The sequence below is a fragment of the Scylla paramamosain genome, chromosome 20 (assembly GCF_035594125.1).
Source record: "Scylla paramamosain isolate STU-SP2022 chromosome 20, ASM3559412v1, whole genome shotgun sequence".
NCBI lineage: Eukaryota > Metazoa > Arthropoda > Malacostraca > Decapoda > Portunidae > Scylla > Scylla paramamosain.
This window is the reverse complement of record NC_087170.1, coordinates 8653995-8673701: the sequence shown is the minus strand read 5'-3', so window position 1 is coordinate 8673701 and position 19707 is coordinate 8653995. Positions and strand designations below refer to the sequence as shown.

The 19707-nt window shown below is 45.0% G+C and overlaps 1 protein-coding gene across 4 annotated transcripts in view; it reads left to right on the top strand.

Annotated features, from left to right (window-relative positions):
- LOC135110691 (uncharacterized) overlaps window positions 1-19707 on the top strand; it is a 33952-nt gene that overhangs the window by 2894 nt on the left and 11351 nt on the right. For all 4 annotated transcript variants that reach the window (XM_064023306.1, XM_064023308.1, XM_064023307.1 and 1 more), the window contains exon 3: window positions 17153-17351. In XM_064023306.1, coding sequence (XP_063879376.1) covers window positions 17153-17351 — 199 coding nt within the window. The remainder of the gene's footprint in view (window positions 1-17152; window positions 17352-19707) is intronic.

Below are 19707 nucleotides of genomic sequence, written 5' to 3'. Positions count from 1 at the left end.
TGGCCTGCTCCTAAGTGGGGCACCCGCGCCGTGCAGTACTGTTGCCAGCCGCCCCTCCCGCTGTGTTCGGCGTAGGTCTGCAGCGGCTGTGGCGTAAAGGGTTGGCAGCTGGTTTGTTTTAGAACATCGCCCCCTCGTGCAAGGCGTCCCAGACATATTATGTCGTCTTGGGTGTCATGTTTATTGCGTGACAGTTTCTCATTGGGTCTCATCTAAGCCCCTCCCCTGCGGTCGTTGCTCTATTTACGCTTTAGGGCGATAACCTCGTGGTGGCGGGGATGCCCAGCGGGTACTACGGGAAAAAGAGAAGTTGCGTAACTTGCCGGGCTATCTGTTACTGGGATCACGAATTCTAATGCATGTCAAGTGTTGTGCTACATTAGTGTGACGTGGTGCACACTCACCGCATGGGAATGGTTACAACTTTTTTTTTTTTTTACTGCCAGATGTAATAAACAAGTGGAATAGATAGATGAATAGTGTGTTGTAAGTGCATGGTAATGGTTACAACACATTTTTTTTTCTCCGCACATTTTGCTACTTCAGGCAGATGCAGGAATTGAATAGAGTTAACAAAATAAAAGCGTATGTAATAAAGTGCATATGAAAAAAAAAAAAAAAAAAAAAAAATATATATATATATATATATATATATATATATATATATATATATATATATATATATATATATATATATATATATATATATATATATATATATATATATCAGCTCAGCCTGATGAGTGTAGGTCGTGTAACCTCACAAAGGAACAAACACATTCCAACACTACCTTCACAGTATGTAATTTACTTTTAAAAAGTCATTACCGTCATCATTATCATCATCATCCATCATTATATTCTATTTATTCACGTTTCAGATTATTCTCTTAAAATAAACGTTACTAATACAGCTTTAGTGCCACATAGTCAACTGGTGGCGTCGTGCATGAGGACTACACTATTGAGGTTAATCATTATTATTATTATTATCACCATCATCATTATCACCATCATAGGACTACATAGTCAAATGGTGGTGTCGTGCTTGAAGGCTAGACTATTGAGGTTAATCATTATTATTATTATCATCATCATCACCACCATCATTGCTTAAGTCAGTCCCAGGAATAAAGAGATTTACAAGTACCTGTGCTAGGTTAGGCTATCTTCAGCGATGGCTGACGGGACAAGATATAAGGGATGAAGGGCACCTCTCATTTTAGGTCTCTGTCAGGCTGCTCCCCTTTACCTCCTCGATCCTTGTGACGTCAGCCGCTGTCTCAGTTGGTGTTATTTGACCTCACACCAAGAGGGAGGCCAGGAACCCGATCTGGCATCAGGGAGTTTTGACTGAGATAAATCAGCAGTCAGGCGGGACAAACGTACGGACGGACAGCTGGGTAGACATGCAAGTCTCGGCAGTCCCTTTATAGTAGTTATGCCTTAATTCAGAAGGCACGTGGTTAGCGCATCACGTTCAGGAGGATGAGGAAATGGCTTGAATGCTTCGCATGGCGGGGACTGGGCGAGGCGTGGGGCGGTGACGGAGGACTCCTCCATGTTTTGATTACTTAAGCGGGTACTGACTGAGGAGCGAGCTGAAACGTGTGTGTGTGTGTGTGTGTGTGTGTGTGTGTGTTTCTTCCCCAGTATTGTATTTTGCATTCTTTTAACTGGCCCTCTCCGTCATTTAACTTACTAACTAACCAACCATGTGTGTGTGTGTGTGTGTGTGTGTGTGTGTGTGTGTGTGTGTGTGTGTGTGTGTGTGTGTGTGTGTAATCTTTGCACACAATAATGTACAGCCTGGGTGAAAGAAGTGGCGATGTGCTTCCTCGCCCCTCGTATTAGTATATGTTGCTGGTTTTGAAAGTAAACTGCTTGTGAGTCATACAGGGTGTTTTTGTAATTCTTGTGGAGTAAGAATAAGACTTTCATTGGAGGCACGGGCAGCAGTCTTGTGGCTTTGTTTTGCGGTAAACTTCAAGGATAATAGTCCATAAACCTTGGGACCTTGGTAGTATTCATGATAGGCGGTAGGTAGTGGATTATCTGATGGACAAAGAATGCAGCCTATTGTTTTGTTTGGCTTATCTTTTATGTAAAAACTGAAGTGTAAAGTTTTTCTTTTATTTTTTTTTCCTTTCTTTCCTTCCTACCTTCCTTTCCTTATTTATTTATTTGTATAATCATTCATTCATTCATTCACTCATTCCTTCATTTATTTTGTTATTTATTTTATTCTATTGATTTATTTAATTTGGGGCACTCGAAAGAACATTACATTAGCATAAGGTAGAGAGAACACGTTTTTCCTCCTCCTCCTTCTCCTCCTCCTCTTAATGCACAGTTGCCCGAAGTAGTGATGTCATAATCAGCAGGAAGAACATGAATTTCCTCTTATGCCCTGCTGGCTCTGGTGTAACATTCATGAAGGGTAGTACATCATGGCTTATCTGATCACCAGACTGTGCAACTGACCTCCTTCGTACTCTCTCTCTTTTTTGTAAACCTAGTATGCATATGAAACATTTTCTTGGGGAGTCAGTTCAACCCGTGTATTGATGGTAAAATAGTACGTATGTGGATAGAATAGTATACGAGTATTGTAGTGTTGTGGCTGTTTAGATAGGCAAATAGTACAAATTACTTTTTTTTTTTTTATCTTTGTAAAACTAATATACATAATGGAACTTTTAAACTGGGTATATATATAATGGATAATAATAGTAGCTTATCTGACAAACAAATTTTTATATAACTTATTTCTCTCTCTCTCTCTCTCTCTCTCTCTCTCTCTCTCTCTCTCTCTCTCTCTCTCTTGCAGCAGTGAACTCATAATGAACGAAAATAGTGTAATTTTTTTTTTAGATGATACCAGCCTTTCCTCTTATGCAAAAACTAACATACATAACCTTATTTTCTTTACAGTTATGGGTTACTTTAGAAAACACATTTTCATAATTACAGGGCGCGTCGTACCTTCTCCTTTGGTACATGAGCTACTGCCTAAATTGCGTAACCCGCGAAACGTTATTTTGTTGTAGTAGTAGTAGCGTAGTAGTAGTAGTAGTAGTAGTAATTTGCCGCAGGTGAGGGTGGAGGGATAGGCTATGAGAGGGCCTGCCAGCACTCAGGACCCAGACCACCGCTAAATATTCCCTTATCATAACTGCCGCTGTTCCCTCTCTCCCTTATCTTATTTACTGTTGTAGCTGCTGCCGTTTTTTTTTTTTTCTTGCGGATTTTGTTGTTCTTGGTGGTGGTGGTGGTGGTGTTGGTGGTGGTGGTGTTCATCATCATCATCATCATCATCATCATCATCATCATCCTCATCTTTTTCTTTTTTCTTTGTCTTCTTTTTCTGCTCCTCCTCCTCCTCCTCCTCCTCCTCCTTTTCTTCTTCTTCTTCATCTTCTTCTCCTCCTCCTCCTCCTCCTCCTCCTCCTCCTCCTCCTCCTCCTCCTCCTCCTCCTCCTCCTCTTCATCATCATCATCATCATCATCATCATCATCATCATCATCATCATCATCACCATTATCACCACCACCACCATTATCATTATTACTACTATCATCTTTTTATATAATCATTTTATTTACCGGACGTTTCTTTGACATTTAGAAGCGAATAAGAAAGAGACTCGCCGTTTGTTTATACAAGTATTTTTTCTTCTCATTTGTTTTTCTAATGCCACGTGTTTGTGTAGCAGTGACCCCGTTTTTTACGACTATTCTGCCCGCGCTATTGTGATAAGAGAGAGAGAGAGAGAGAGAGAGAGAGAGAGAGAGAGAGAGAGAGAGAGAGAGAGAGAGAGAGAGAGAGAGAGAGAGAGAGAGAGAGAGAGAGTTTTCATGCATGTGTCCTTCCTTTCTTTTCTCATCAACAAAGGGACAAAGGGAGGAGAATCGTGTGTCTATTCAAACGACGACAAAGATTGATTGATTGCCTGATTGAATGACTGATTGTCTTACGCGTCACAACACTGAGGTCACATGGCGTCCCTTGCAATGATGTTAGAAATTTAAATGATAAAACAACACGTTTCATTTAATTTCCTTTTCTAGTTATATGTTATTGTACTGTCACTATTTTTCCTCATTTGATTCTACTGTGTTTTATTTGTTATCTGACTTTGAGGCGGATTAGGACTGAATAGAGTGAAATTATATGAAAGTAGATCCAAGACAACATATATAAAATCTAAAGGTGAAGATGGAAGGATGGATCATTGCTGTGGTGAGGAGGTGAAGGAGAGTACGAGTGACGGTGCAGGGTGAGAACCTTTAGGGTGTGGAACCGTAGCGCGTATTTTGAAATGCTCTGCTCTCTCTCTTTCACCACGACTATTTTCTAAGGCCACAAAGTTGAATAGCCGTGTTCTCAAGACTGTTTCTCCTGTAAATAATGTAGAAATCTCGTTAATCTCTCACTTGAACCGTAGAGAACACTCTTAGAAATCCGTGTCAGTTCAACTAGAACCTTTTGAATACAGTCGAGGTGCGTGTAGAGGTGTTTCATGATTATGGTCCCGTGTGAGGTGAGGTAGGATGAAAGGGTGAGCGTGCGTGTGTGGAATGAGGGGTACTGCTCCTACTGCTGCTCCACCCTGTAGTACCCACCAACCCCAGCACTCCAGTGAGGTGATAGATATATGCACTTACTATGCCTGGCTCATAAATATGCTAAGGAGGGAACGTGCGTATTTATATAGGTGTGTGTGTGTGTGTGTGTGTGTGTGTGTGTGTGTGTGTGTGTGTGTGTGTGTTTGTGTGTGTGTGTGTGTGTGTGTGTGTGTGTGTAAGACCAGTTTATTGTTTTTAATATGTTCTATAACTTTTTGTTTTAACTCTAAGCAAAGAAGTTAGACGTAGGCGTTTACACAGACACACACACACACACACACACACACACACACACACACACACACACACACACACACACACACACACACACACACACACACACACACACACACACACACACACACACACACACACACACACAAACAAACACAAACAAACAAACAAACACAAACACACACGAGTCATACACATACCTACACCTACACACACACACACACACACACACACACACACACACACACACACACACACACACACACACACACACACACACACACACACACACACACAGACGACAAAAGAGACACCACTGCTCTCCGCGGCACTGACCTTGCTAACTCTACCCTCCCTTACCTTTACCCACAGCGCCCCACTCCCTCACTCTCTTCTCTCCCTCACTTATTCACGCCAGCACCTGTCCTGCACTCACAAGGGAAGGTCACTGTCAGTCTCCCCCTCTCCTCCTCTCACTACTCTTTCAGACAGCCTCGCGTTTTTTCTTTTTCTTTTTCTTTTTTTTTTTTCTCCCAAGTATTATCCACGTATGCCTCCTCCCTCCCGATCTTGCCATGTGACAGAATTCGCGTGCCTTCTTCCTGTGTGAGGCTCCACGCTTTCCCTGACAAGTAGACAGAATAGAGTGCGCGGGCGTCAAACGTGGGCAGTAAAACGTGCTCTCTGTGGAGTATGTTAAAGGGCGGGGACCTCTCTTTCTTTCTCCCTCTCTCTCTCTCTCTCTCTCCCTGCAGCCAGCCGTGCACCACTACCACCACCACCACCAGCTCGCCTTGGACGGTATATTTGGCGGGGTTTCTTACTTGCGTCTTACGGGGTCAAGAAAAACAGCTGCATCCACTACCACTAAGGAAATGCGTGCGACTGCTATATAGGGATGGCTTACAAGATATGACTCGAGGAAGTGTGTGCTTGCTCTGATACCTTCAGATATTAAACTTAGGCCATGAATATTTTAGAGTAAGGAAACGTGTGTGACAGCTATATAGGAACGGCGCGTAAGATCTGACGACGAGGAGGAAGTGTAAAGTGTGTGTGCTTGCCGATACATTGGCTGATGTATTTGCCAAACTACCACTACTGTCACTACGCGTGAAAATATTATAGGCTCGTGGTAGCTTTCTTTTAATAGATTAGTGGGATTTGGAGCAGATTTCCGTGTCGCGTCTTTTGGTGTGGAGATAAATAGTGGTTTTCCGTATCTTTTATGATACCGTGCCGTGAAAGTAGTGTGGTGATAGGCGCATTTTTATTTATTTATTTATTTATTAGTATTTTTAAACTTCATTTTTTTTTATTGTTTTCGCCATATTTTCCTTTGACAAATTAATTGGCTATACTGTATGATACGTTTTTGTTCTTTATTTATTGAAAGAAAGGATCGTAGTTGCCATTATTCCTATTCAGTAAAAATTTTTTTTCCTTTCTTTTCTTTTCCTTATTTAATATACTACTGATACATTTATTGGGCTCCTGTACAAGGCACATTACACATAAAAAATATCTAAGAACCATTTTTCAATTGCCAGACTGTAATAGATTATGTTCCTGCACTTGTTATCTTCCTTCTCGAATATATATTGTGAACCAAAGCATTTCCTGAGTGTGTGGTTGTTAGCTAGTTGTGTGAACGAGTGAATGAGCGAGACTTGTGTGAGGCATGAATACGTGTATGAGTGAACGAGCTAGGCTTCAGTCATAAGTGTTAAGCTGAAGTGCGCGGCCTGGCGCCGGGAGATCACCTACCTCCAGCCTTCTGTTCACACCTTCTGTGAATAAACACCTGCACTGTTACCTGCGTTTCCTGTGCCCCTGCTGGTCAAGAGTCGAACATGGCGCAGTGAGTAGGATCAGGACAAGGCTGCAGTGGGTACGGCGCAGAATGGAGAAGCAGTTGGAGGCGCTGGCTGCCCTGCTAGCGCGACAGTCGGAGCAGAGTCAGGCTCTGCTAGCGCGACAGTCGGAGCAGAGTCAGGCTCGCGAGGAGCGTTTAACCCAGCTGCTGGAGAGAGTGGGGACACAAGCTCCCAGTCGCACCACGGCGAGCAATGAAGGCGAAACCACAGCCCGCAGCACGTCTACCCAGGGCGCGAGGTTCCCGACGTCCGCCACCATCATTCCTCACTTAACGGCGTCAGCATCTTTACGTGAGTTCGACACGTGGCGCCATAAGTTTGAAGGATACGTAACCCTCGCCAGGATAGACTGTCTCTCCCTGGCTGAGCAGAGGGCGGCACTCGCTGCTGTCCTAGACGACGAGTGGACCCGTACACTTCGCTACGGGATAAGCTTACCGAGAGACGCGGAGTTAAGAACCATCCTCGATGCAATGTGTGAGTACCTGCGAAGCCAGCGCAACATCATCATGGATAGAAGAGACTTCTACTCCCGCGTGCAAGAAACGCAAGAAGGTTTTGACGACTTTTTATGTGCTGTTAAGGAAATCGCCAATTTCTGTGACTTTTGCGACCAGTGCATAAACCATCAGCTGCGTGACAGAATTGTCGTTGGGACACGAGACGAAGTGGCTCTGAAACGCATGCTGGAAAACAAGAAACTCACCCTTGAAAACGCCATAGATATTTGCAGAGCATCAGAGAGCGCTAACCAGTGTAGTGCAGTACTAAGGGGCGGCTCTCACTCTTCGAGCCATGGTGTGAACGCTGTCTCGAACTACAGGAAGGGCAGTTTCGGGGGCTCAAGCCCCACGGGCTGTTATCGTTGTGGCAAAGATTGTCGCAGTGACAAAAGGGGATGCCAGGCAATAGATAAAGTGTGTCGTAACTGCGGGAAAAGAGGGCATTTTGCGAGTGTATGTCAGCAGACAGTGAGGAAACGACGAGGAGCTTCGAGGAGTTCCTCAACTGTCTCTCCTCATCGCGGTGCGGGCCCGAGGCGGGGAGCCAGTGCCAGTGTATACCAGCTCTTATCAGGCGTATACACAAAGACGGTGACGGCACGACCTGCGCCCCAGGTGCTCATTACCGCCACACATCCCGCTGGAAGAGACAAGATTACGTGGACTCCTGACTCTGGGGCCGAAACGAACCGTTATTGGCCTCGACACGGCAACACTCTCCTTGGAATCCCGCCCTCCAGCTTGGCGCCCGCTGATGGTGATGGACTTTATGCTGCCGGTAATCACCCCCTCACCTGTGTAGGAACTTTCTCGTCGCACTTGCAACTGGGCGACAGGGAAGCTGAGACTGTTGTGAGCGTGGTGAAGGAGGTGAAGGGGGCGCTGCTTAGCTGGTACGATTCCATCGCTCTCGGAATCCTCCCCGAAGATTTTCCGGCTCAAATCCGACCGCTACGCAGGGAAGAACAGCACACCGGCAACAGCTCCATCAAGTACCCGACCGCCTCGCAGCCACCTCTATCTACGCCCACAGAAGTGATCAGCTGGCCTCATTCCTACGACCCAACGCCACAGCAGCGTGCGGGGCACGCTGCTGCTGTGATCAAGGCCTTTCCCAGCGTCTTCGAAGCAAAGGAAGGTTTACGTGCAATGGCTGGTGGATCCATGGCCATCGAGTTGACAGACGACGCTCGACCCTTCGCCCAACAGCCCGACGCCCTCTCACGTGCTCCAGTACAGGACCCAGTGGAGGAAGAGGATGCTGCTACTTCTGGTGACCTCGACCCTCTCCACTCAGCGGTCATCTCAGCGTTATCTGCCACCAATGAGGACGGCGTCCGCTTAGCACCACTCCAGGATCAGACTGTGGAAATGGTACGTGCCCGCAGCAGCAAGAGACGGGGAGTACTGCTTGCTCAAGAACGTCATCATCGAGGGCTTCCCTGATCATTGCCACGACCTCGATCACCGCTTGCGTACGTACTGGCCGGTGCGCAGTCTGCTGGCCGTAGACGACGACCTGGTGGTTTACGGGCCGAGGCTTCTTATTCCTCACAGCCTCCGCCGAGAAACACTAGAGCGACTCCATGACAGTCATCAGGGGATGGAGCGCACCAAGCGACGGGCCCGACAAACGGTGTACTGGCCTGGTATGGACAGAGACGTTGAGAACGTCGTTTCTGGATGCTCACTATGCCGTCCACTCCTACCAAGCCAAGCCAACGAACCTCTCTGGCAGGACACGGACACACCCAGCAGGGTGTTTGAGTCAGTTTCTGCAGACTACTTCCACGCAGCAGGCCGTACATACCTCGTGTATGTAGATCGCTTGTCTGGGTGGCCTCACGTGTCTGCATGCTCACGTCCAGCATCGGCTGATCAGCTCGTTCGTGTCCTTCGGGGTGTGTTCGCCGACACGGGCGTGCCTGTTCTCCTGAGGACTGACGGTGGACCGCAGTTCACTTCTTCATCGGTACGGCGCTTCCTGGCTCGATGGGGGGTGGAGCATCGTGTATCTTCACCTCATTATCCACGCTCCAATGGTCACGCCGAGGCAGCGGTCAAGTCCGTGAAGAAGCTGATCCTCACGACCACACAGCAGGGACACCTGGACGAGGATGCGTTCGCTCGCGGGTTGCTGGAACTGCGCAACACTCCGAGGGCGGAAGGGCGATCACCAGCACAAGTCCTCTTCGGTCATCCTATGAGGTCCCTGTGTCCCGGCTCATCATCGCTCATACGCTCAGCAGTGGCAGCGCGCTGCTGATGAGTGCGACGCCAAGGCAGAGCGACTGAGGAAGAAAGCGAAACTTCGCCACGACGCGTCCGCCCGTACTCTTCCTCTCCTGCACCTCGGTGGCCACGTCGACGTTCAAGATCACACGACAGGCCTCTGGGATCGCCTGGGTGTCATCGTGGCTGTTGGGCGAAGGAGAGACTACCTCATCAAGATGGGCAGCGGTCGCGTGATGTGGCGTAATAGAAGACACCTACGCCCACACAGACCTCTTGCTCCCCTTCCTGTCGAGCAGCACACCGCTCATGGCGGTGCAGCGCTTCAGCATCAGGGTCACGAGGAACACCACCATCCCGGCAGCCCGGAGCATCAGGGTAACGGGGTACACCGTGGCCGAGAGCAACCAGAGCGTCGAAGCAGCCGACAGCGTAGGGAGCCGAGACGACTGCAGGTGCGGTGGCACCGTAGCACCTACGATTAGTCGTACGTGTTCATTGTACGCTGTGTTTGTTTTGTGTATATGTACCGTGTTTTCTGTACTTCAATCATTGTAACTTTGTTTCATGTGTTACGGTAGCCATAACAAAGATAAGGAATCTTCCTTATGTCTCGGGGGAGGTGTGTGGTTGTTAGCTAGTTGTGTGAACGAGTGAATGAGCGAGACTTGTGTGAGGCATGAATACGTGTATGAGTGAACGAGCTAGGCTTCAGTCATAAGTGTTAAGCTGAAGTGCGCGGCCTGGCGCCGGGAGATCACCTACCTCCAGCCTTCTGTTCACACCTTCTGTGAATAAACACCTGCACTGTTACCTGCGTTTCCTGTGCCCCTGCTGGTCAAGAGTCGAACACTGAGTTTCTCTCTCTCTCTCTCTCTCTCTCTCTCTCTCTCTCTCTCTCTCTCTCTCTCTCTCTCTCTCTCTCTCTCCCTGCTAGGTATACAAAAGTGTTTATCATCGTTCTTGAGATAAATAAGCTATTAAATTTACAATGTATCTCTTTTTATTTTATTTCTTTTTTCATACCGATTAATCATGTAGATAATTATTTCCTGTCTCGCTGTATTTCTCTCTCTCTCTCTCTCTCTCCTCTCTCTCTCTCTCTCTCTCTCTCTCTCTCTCTCTCTCTCTCTCTCTCTCTCTCTCTCTCTTTTAGACGGACGTTACGTGTAAATAATATTCGTTATCATTAATACTAATAAGCCTTGCAGTAAACATTCAGTCTCTTTCATCTCTTTGTACAGGAATAGATATAGTGTCGCAGTAACCATTTCCTGTCGCTTTGCTTCGTCCCCATCTTCCTCCCTCTCCCTCTCCCTCTCTCTCTCCCTGTTGCTGTAGCCTGACACGTGATTGATGGAGTAAACAATGACGTCAAGTGGCCATGCGTGTGTCCTGACGAGCGACGAGCGTATAAATATTTACTCTGTCGTATCCTTAATGAGCCCGTCGCCCTTACTGCCTTGTTTTGCTGAGTCTTTTTGCCTCTTCCGCTTTTTTTTGTTTATTATTATTATTATTATTATTATTATTATTATTATTATTATTATTATTATTATTATTATTATTATTATTATTATTATTATTCACACACGCGCGCATCCTTATATAGAGAGCTTTGTGTGGAAAATGTAAAAGTGTGCGATAATTGTGATGATGATGATAATAAGAATAAGAGTAAGATAAGAAGAATGGAAAAGTGGGTACAGACAGAGGAGGAAATACTTAAAGGGGGGAAAAAAGGTAAAGGACACGGAAAAGTGGAAGAATAAGGGAAAAGGATTGTGTCAACAGGAACACTTGGGTACGATCCTTCTTTGTTTACTCTCTCTCTCTCTCTCTCTCTCTCTCTCTCTCTCTCTCTCTCTCTCTCTCTCTCTCTCTCTCTCTCTCTCTCTCTCTCTTCAGTGAATTTATTTCCTTCTTTCTGGTTTTCCTCTGTTGTTTATCTTGCTGTTGTTCTTGTTCTTATCACAGCTTCATAAAGGTCAACAGGTCTTCTCCTGGTGTTCGTTCTTCCTTTGAGTTCCTTTGTGTTGTGCCGCTCTCTCACGTGCCTGCTATGTATCTATCGCCTACACGCGTCCCCTCCTCCCCCAGCATCACCAGCATTACCGCAACATCCTCCTCCTCCTCCTCCTCCTCCTTCAGTCTTCGTGTTTATTTTTTATTCTACCCCTCATTTCTTACTGTACTTCAACAGTGTAGCCTCTTGCATAGTCTCGTAAGGGCCAATAGATATACTGCTAATTGTTTTTCTTCGTTTTTTTTTTTTCGTATTTTCCTCTTCCTCCTCCTTTATCTCTTCTTCTTCTTCTTCTTCATCTTCTTCTTCTTCTTCATCTTCTTCTTCTTCTTCTTCTTCTTCTTCTTCTTCTTCTTCTTCTTCTTCTTCTTCTTCATACCTTTCCTCCTCTTCCCTTCATTATTATTATTCTTATTCTTCATATTTCTCCTCCTCCGCCTCCTCCTTTATATCTTATTATTACTATTCTTATACTTCCTCCTCCTCCTCCTCCTCCTCCCAGTCGTCGCCACCGCAACCGCCAGTCCGCCACTCGAAGCAAATGTGCCGGCCAGTGATAGCCCGCCACTCTAGCCTAACACAACCAACGTATTATCAGGCTAGTTTTGGCCCTCAGGTTCCTAGTAACCTCACTGTCTGCATCATACCCTTCCTGGCTCCTCCCTCCCTCAACTTGATGACTACACACACACACACACACACTACAGGGCGTTGAAAGAAATGTCCGTGTACGAAGTTCTTAAAGGAAATTGAGGAAACTGTGGGTATTTTTTTATTTATTTGTTTATTTATTTATTTTTATTTATTTTTTTCCATCTCTCGAGTTTGTGTTACAAATTTGATAGGTACTTGCAGTGGATTGAGGAAAAAGAAGTATGGATTTAGATGTTGGGATTTTAAGTAGTGGTGGTGGTGGTGGTGGTGGTGGTCATATTATTATTATTATTAGTAGTAGTAGCAGTAGTAGTAGTAGTAGCAGTAGTAGTAGCAGTAGTAGTAGTAGTAGTAGTAGTAGTAGTAGTAGTAGTAGTAGTAGCAGTAGTAATAGTATGAAAAAAAAAAACGAAGTAACAAAAAAAATCTGAACCACCACTGACGCAGCTTAACAACATTCTAATTTTATCCCTTTTCCACTTCCTTATTAGGGGTTTTAGGACGATGTTTGCCCGTTCAGATAAGGTAAACAAGTCTAGGTTATCTCCTCGGCTTGTGACGTTTGTTTAGGCTACGCTAGGCTACCTACCCGCCTAGCCTGAGCCTGCCCTGGTGGTGGTGATGGTGGTATTTTAGTCCTACGCAAAATGCTAACCTAACTAAACCTCTCTCTCTCTCTCTCTCTCTCTCTCTCTCTCTCTCTCTCTCTCTCTCTCTCTCTCTCTCTCTCTCTCTCTCTCTCTCTCTCTCTCTCTTTTGGGTTTGGCTTCATATGATCTCGTTCCTGTGTTGAATAAAAATGAAGGAATCGTTCGTTCATTATATAATTCTTAGGCCTGCATGTTTGAAAAGATTAGGTATTGAAAAAAAAAGTAGGTAGGAAGGAAGGGAGGACGAAATAAAGGAGAAACACACACACGCACACACACACACACACACACACACACACACACACACACACACACAACAGGTAACTTTCCCCTAATCAGTGTGGCCAGAAGCAGGTGCGGTTGCCCTACATTGCGTCACACACACACACACACACACACACACACACACACACACACACACAGTGAAAGTCCTAGACAGACAGAGAGCCCCCAAGAACGTTGTCATTACGGCATACCACCACTCCCTCCTCCTTCCGTCTGACCAGTCCTTGTTCTGTAACGCGTGCATTCCTTCTTTTTCATGTTCCTTCCTGAGTTCACCATCTTCCTTCCTTCCTTTTTATGCGAGTTAGTCAGTCCTTTCTTTCTTCCTTTCTTTTTCTTTCTTTCTTTCTTTCTTTCTTTTCTTCCCTCTTTCTCTACTTCCTTCCTTCTCTGTTTACTTCTTTCTTTCTTATTTTCTTTCCCCTTTCCTTCCTCAGCAAATCAATCAAATAGTCTTTTCTTCCTTCTTTTTTTACTATACAGGTCAAATCACTTAGTTCTCCTTTTCTTCCTGTTATCCTTCCCTTCACACATCTTTCACACGCCCCTCCTTGCCCTCCTTTCTTTCATCGCTTTCCTCTCTTCCTTCATCCCACTCATGGCCATAACTAATCCCTCTCTTCCTTCTTCTCTTGCTTGCTTTCTCCACCCTCACTCATGACTGTGGGAGGCCCGGATGTAAAAGTCCTCTCATCCGGAGTTACTGAGGGAGGGAAAAGTTGGCAGTGTTTGTTGTGGTTTTGAGCAAGGGTGTGGTGGACGTGCCTGGCAGACTCACTGAGTGACAGACTGCTTGCTTCCTTGCTCGGGGAGACGAGAGAAAGGATGGCAAGTCTGCTCGTGGCTAGAGTGGGAAGTTGCTTGAATTTAATGAACAGTTGAAAGAAGGGATGATAGATTTCTTGTTCCTTGTTGGTTAGTGGGCTGAGTGAGAAATTGTTTGAGTGAGTGGATGGATTGTTGAAAGGAAAGATGTCTGGGTTGTTAATGGCTTGATTTAAGAGCCGCTTGAGTGAATGAATAGACAGTCAAAAAGAATGATAGACTTGTTTATAGAGTATGTGAGGGTTTGCTTCTCAGGATAGTTTGGTTAGATTGCTGGGTAGTAGAAAGGAAGAATAGACTTGTTTATAGAGTTAATAAAGGGGTTTGGGTAGATTGGTGAATAATCTTAGGGGGAAATAGGATTGTTAGTAAGTTGACGGATCTTTTTTCCAGGAGATCATTTCGGATGGGTGGATGGGTAAATGAAAAGAATGACGGACGTGTTAGTAGCGTAAATGAATGGGATGATAGTGGATTAGGTGGGTGGATTGACAGCTGAGAGGAAGGAGAGTAAATTTGGTTTGATTTTTTTTTCTTTTTTTTTTTCTTTTTTTTTTTTTTTAAGGCGGAGGAGGGAGGGGGTGGAGGACAGGAACTCGTACGGAAGACTGATTGGTAACTGAGTACGTGGAACTGGAAATGGAGTGATAGCGCCTGACAAGATCATGTGCATTTGGCTGAAAGGAAGGAAAACCAAACTTGTTATAGAAGATTTTTTTCTTTAGGTGGGAAAGGATAACAAACCGTGTGGACGACTGATTGATAGTAGATAGCGCTAAACAACAACCTATTGCGCTTACAAGGGTTAGGACTTACAACCCAACTACTTTAAGGATCGAACTCTGACCCTTCAAGCCACGAGACAGACACAATACCGGAGAGCCAGCCTGCCCACTCTTGACAGGGTAATTGATGAGATTAGTGTTTAAATAGTTAAATGGTGTACTGAAGGACTGGATTAATAGAGGAGCCATCATTTCATTGGCTTCTTTGTTAGTTTGATGGCCTAATGAACGGGCGGTGGCTGGTGAATGGGGAGGTAAGCCAGTGAATAGATGAATGGTCGGCTGGCAGAAGGCATGAGATATTGGATGATTGCATGAGTAAGATATCTGGTGACTATATTTGGGTGAAGGAATGACTTACTGCTCGGCTGACTGCATCACTTGAAGGGGAGAGGGACGAGCAGATAGATGACTTGTTTGCTAGTTGACTGGTTGGCTGACTGACTGACTGGCTGGCTGGCTGGCTGGCTGGCTGGCTGGCTGGCGAGAAAGAGCTAGATGGTTTACCAAATTACTTGAGTTAGATGACTTACTAGTTGACTTACTGACTGACTCATTGCATGACTTGAAGAAGAGACAGCTGACATTGTGGTTGACTGACTGAATGGTGGATTTGCTGACTATGACTTACGGAAGAGATAAATAGCATTCAGATTGACTAACTGACTCCAGATACCTCGGATGCTAATCGACAAACTGACTGACTTAGAACTGACAGACACACAGATAGATGCAATAAAGTTGAATGACTGACTAACCAACCAACGAGCTGCTTAGGAATTCATTGTCTGGCGCCACAATAGCTAAGTATGGCGTTGGTTGCCGGCTGACTGAGAAACAGGGGAACCAGGGTGGCAGGGGGTGGGTGGGTGTCTTGTGTGGCTACTAAAAGGAGGGACGGATGGATAGCATGTTCTTTGAGACCTTCATTATCGTGGCTGTCTCGTCCGCGCCAAATTCGGGGAAAGGAACCAGCGGCAAAAACGTTGTGAAAGGAGAAACCGCGAGTGAGGAGAGAGAGAGAGAGACTGAAGGTAGAAAAAAGTGCGAAAGGGAGGGAAAGGAGGAGTTAGAGAGGAGGGAGTGTAGAAGGGAGGGAGATTAATCCACGTCTAGACGGTGGAGGTGTTAAGTATATCTTTTGCAACGTGGCAGGGAGCGATCGTACAACTTGGCCATCTCACCACTCGTTGGACTATGCTTGTCTGGTCGTCTGTCACCGCGCGTTCCTCCTCGCCTGCCTCTCTCTCTCTCTCTCTCTCTCTCTCTCTCTCTCTCTCTCTCTCTCTCTCTCTCTCTCTCTCTCTCTCATGTGGCTTTTTTTTATCTTTCTCGTACTCTAGGAATTTATCAACTTTTTTCCCCTTTTTCTTCATTACCTCTCTCTCTCTCTCTCTCTCTCTCTCTCTCTCTCTCTCTCTCTCTCTCTCTCTCTCTCTCTCTCTCTCTCTCTCTCTCTCTCTCTCTCTCTCTCTCTCTCTAAGTGGGGCTAGAGATGGACGAGCTTACATAAATGCGTCATACTGTGTGTGTGTGTGTGTGTGTGTGTGTGTGTGTGTGTGTGTCCCTTGCGTGGGGTCCTTTGTCAAGTGCTTCCATTTTCATCTCATTGTTCTCGTATTTCTTTTATTAACTCTCTTTCCCACTTGCTTGTTAAGATCCTGTGCTTAGGATTAGATTTCGTCCCTTTATGTTATTCTGTTGTTGACTTTATTTCGTGTTTTTTTATTATTTTTATTTATTTATTTTTTATTATTTTTTTCTTTCTTTGTGTTTTTTTTTTCTTTTTTTTCTCTCTCTTTCTATCTGTTAACGTCTTCTCTTTTATGGAGTAATTTGTTTATCTTAAATTTTCAAGTTTCATCTCTCCATTCCACATTTTGCTTGAGTCATAATTTTCCCTTCTTTTATTTTCAAGCTGCGAGATCCTTTGCACTTACACGACCCCCATATGATCCCCACAATTGCGCTGAATTATATATATATCAACCACTTGATCACTGGCTCGTATACTGTATTTTAGTAAGTCAGCGTCGCTTTTTCCATGTGTACTCAAGGTGTATATATGGACTGTTTCTCTTTATCCTCAAGTTTAACCAATATTCTTTTATCAGATCAGGTACTAAATCTATTGTTTGTATATTTTAGTGAGTCTTCTTTCTCATGTCTATTCAAGTTATGTTTCCTATCTCTTATTATCCTCAGGTGTAACCATTATTAGCCTTCTTTATTAGGTAGATCAACAACCCAGTCAATCGGCCCTGTAGTGAGACGGTCATCTTTGTCATGTCCACTCAAGTTATGTAGGTTGTTTTTCTTTATGATCCTCAAGTCTAACCATTATTCTTTATAAGGCAGATCAACAACAGTCAGTTGTTCCTAGAGTAAGACAGTCATCAATCTCAGTGTCTGCTTAAGGTACACAGACTATTATCGTTTATTATCATTGCAGCACGAGGACCCAGTTGCAGTAGGTGGCGGGGTACAAGTGGGCAGCGCGGACCCCTCGCAGTGTCCTCCTTCCATGCCCTTCGCGCCGGAGCTGTGTGTCGCCCCTGCCTGTCTCCAGCACCACCGCTGCCCCACTGGTCGTGCTTGCTGCTTCAACGGCTGCGTGCACACCTGCCTCCTTGCCGTTGAAAGCCCTCCAGGTATAGCCACATCCTTGAGATCCTGTGTCGCTAGCCTATTTACTTTGTTTTTTGGTTCGTGTTTTTTCTTCGCCTCCTGTTGTAACGTTTCCCAGTACGATATATTTTCCCGCGAGCTCGAGGCGTTGAGAGTAAGTGGGTAAGCAAGACGTCACGTTGAGTAATGCTGTGTATTGAATATGTCAAGCTGTGAGTGATGCTGTGATGCTTCCAAGGGGGATAATATGCTCTCTGCCAGCATCACATTCTCTCTCTCTCTCTCTCTCTCTCTCTCTCTCTCTCTCTCTCTCACACACACACACACACACACACACACACACACACACACACACACACACACACACACACACACACACACACACACACACACATACTGTCAGCATCACTCAGACACACTGCAAGGTCATAGAGGCTACGTAGATACTCAAGAGGACACAAGAAAATGAGGAAAAGTTGAGAAAGGAGAGATGCCTGAGTGATAGAAAAAATGAATAAATAAATTAATACAATTTTTCTCTCATAGAAATATAGACATGTAAAATAAACTAGAAGTGACATCGCCGTGGAGTGTAGCTTATAAAAAAAAAAAAAAAGACCAATATAGATACATGAATACGTAAGACAGGACCATACGGAGCTCAGGCCGTGAATACTGCTACTAGATAAACACACACACACACACACACACACACACACACACACACACACACACACACACACACACACACACACACACACACACACACACACACACACACACACTGGGACACTGACCTTATCCTTTAGTTTATGAGCCGTAAGGAATAAAAAGAATTATGTGGCAGTTGAAAGGGGCGTATAACAAGAAGGGCACCACTCTCTCTCTCTCTCTCTCTCTCTCTCTCTCTCTCTCTCTCTCTCTCTCTCTCTCTCTCTCTCTCTCTCTCTCTCTCTCTCTCTCTCTCTCTCTCTCTCTCTCTCTCTCTCTCTCTGATAAATGGGGTTGCTAAGGCGTGGTAGAAGAGGCTCTGTTTCTCTCATTATCTCTCATATTTTTGGGTTATACTCTCGCCTCTTTAGTTGTGGCGTAGTGGTAGTGGCGGTGGTGGTGGTGGTGGTGGTGGTGGTGGTGGTGGTGGTGAAATGAAAATGTTTGTCATGGTGGCCATTAAGCAACGTTTGTGGTGGTGGTGGTGGTGGTGGTGGTGGTAGTGGTAGCGATGGTGGAATGTTTGTGGCAGTGGTGAGGAAGCTCTTGTGATTTTTTACATCCCTCCTCTCTCTCTCTCTCTCTCTCTCTCTCTCTCTCTCTCTCTCTCTCTCTCTCTCTCTCTCTCTCTCTCTCTCTCTCTCTCTGTCCTTGCTTCTTCCTTCCTCCACTTCTTACTTTTTCACTTTCTTTGTGCCATTATTCCCTGTCCTCCGCTGCGTCATATGACCTCGTTTTTCCCGGCGCCTATGTGTTAATTAATAAATCATTTTAATCAGTGTTTCATTTTACTTTCCATCCGTCTTCTATCTCCTTTCTTGCTTCTCTTCCTTTCACTTATCTTCCCTTTCTTGACTCCATCCTTTCCTTATTCCTACTTGTCTTTCTAATTTCTCTGTGTCTTCCATCCTCATTCCTTTCGTTTATCTCTTATTTTCTATATTTCATCCATTCCTTCAATCATTTTCCAAGTATCCATTCTTTCCGTTTCTATCCTTCCTCCCTTCTCTCTATCTTACCTTATTTCCTTCTTTCCACAAATGATTTTTCTCTCTCTAATTGATTCCACCTTTCTTCTCTTCCCTCTTTCTTCCCTGCATCCATGTTCCATATAATCGTCCTTTCTCTCCGTTTATCCTTTCTTTCATTCCTTCCTCCACTTCCTCCTTTTTCTTCCTTTCATAAATGATTTCCTTCACTTTAACACATCCATTCTCCCCTCGCCTTTCTTTTTCAACCTTCCTTCTTTTCATAAATTCCTTCTTTCATTCAGTACATCCATTGTCTCCTCCTTTCTTTCCTTCCTCTTGTGTTCACCTTGTAATTGATTGTATCGTTGCTTCCTCGTCCTTCAGCCTCTGCGCTTCCTGGTGAACGCAGATTTATCCCCTCTCCCCCAGCCTCCTCCTCCTTCTCCTCTTTCTCCTACTTCTCCTCTGACAACCTTGAACTTCGCCAATGCTCCCACTCACCACCACCCCCCCCATCTCTCTCCGTGTCTCTCTCCGCCTCGCGTTGAAATGTGAAAAGGTTACGCATTCGTCGCCTTTCGTGTGTGGCTAGCATGTTTTTTGTTGCCGTGTTCTCTTATTGGTTATCACTTCGCCTTACTTCCGATGCGTGGAGACTGAAACACAAACCATTTATTTCTCTTATTTTGTTTTTTGA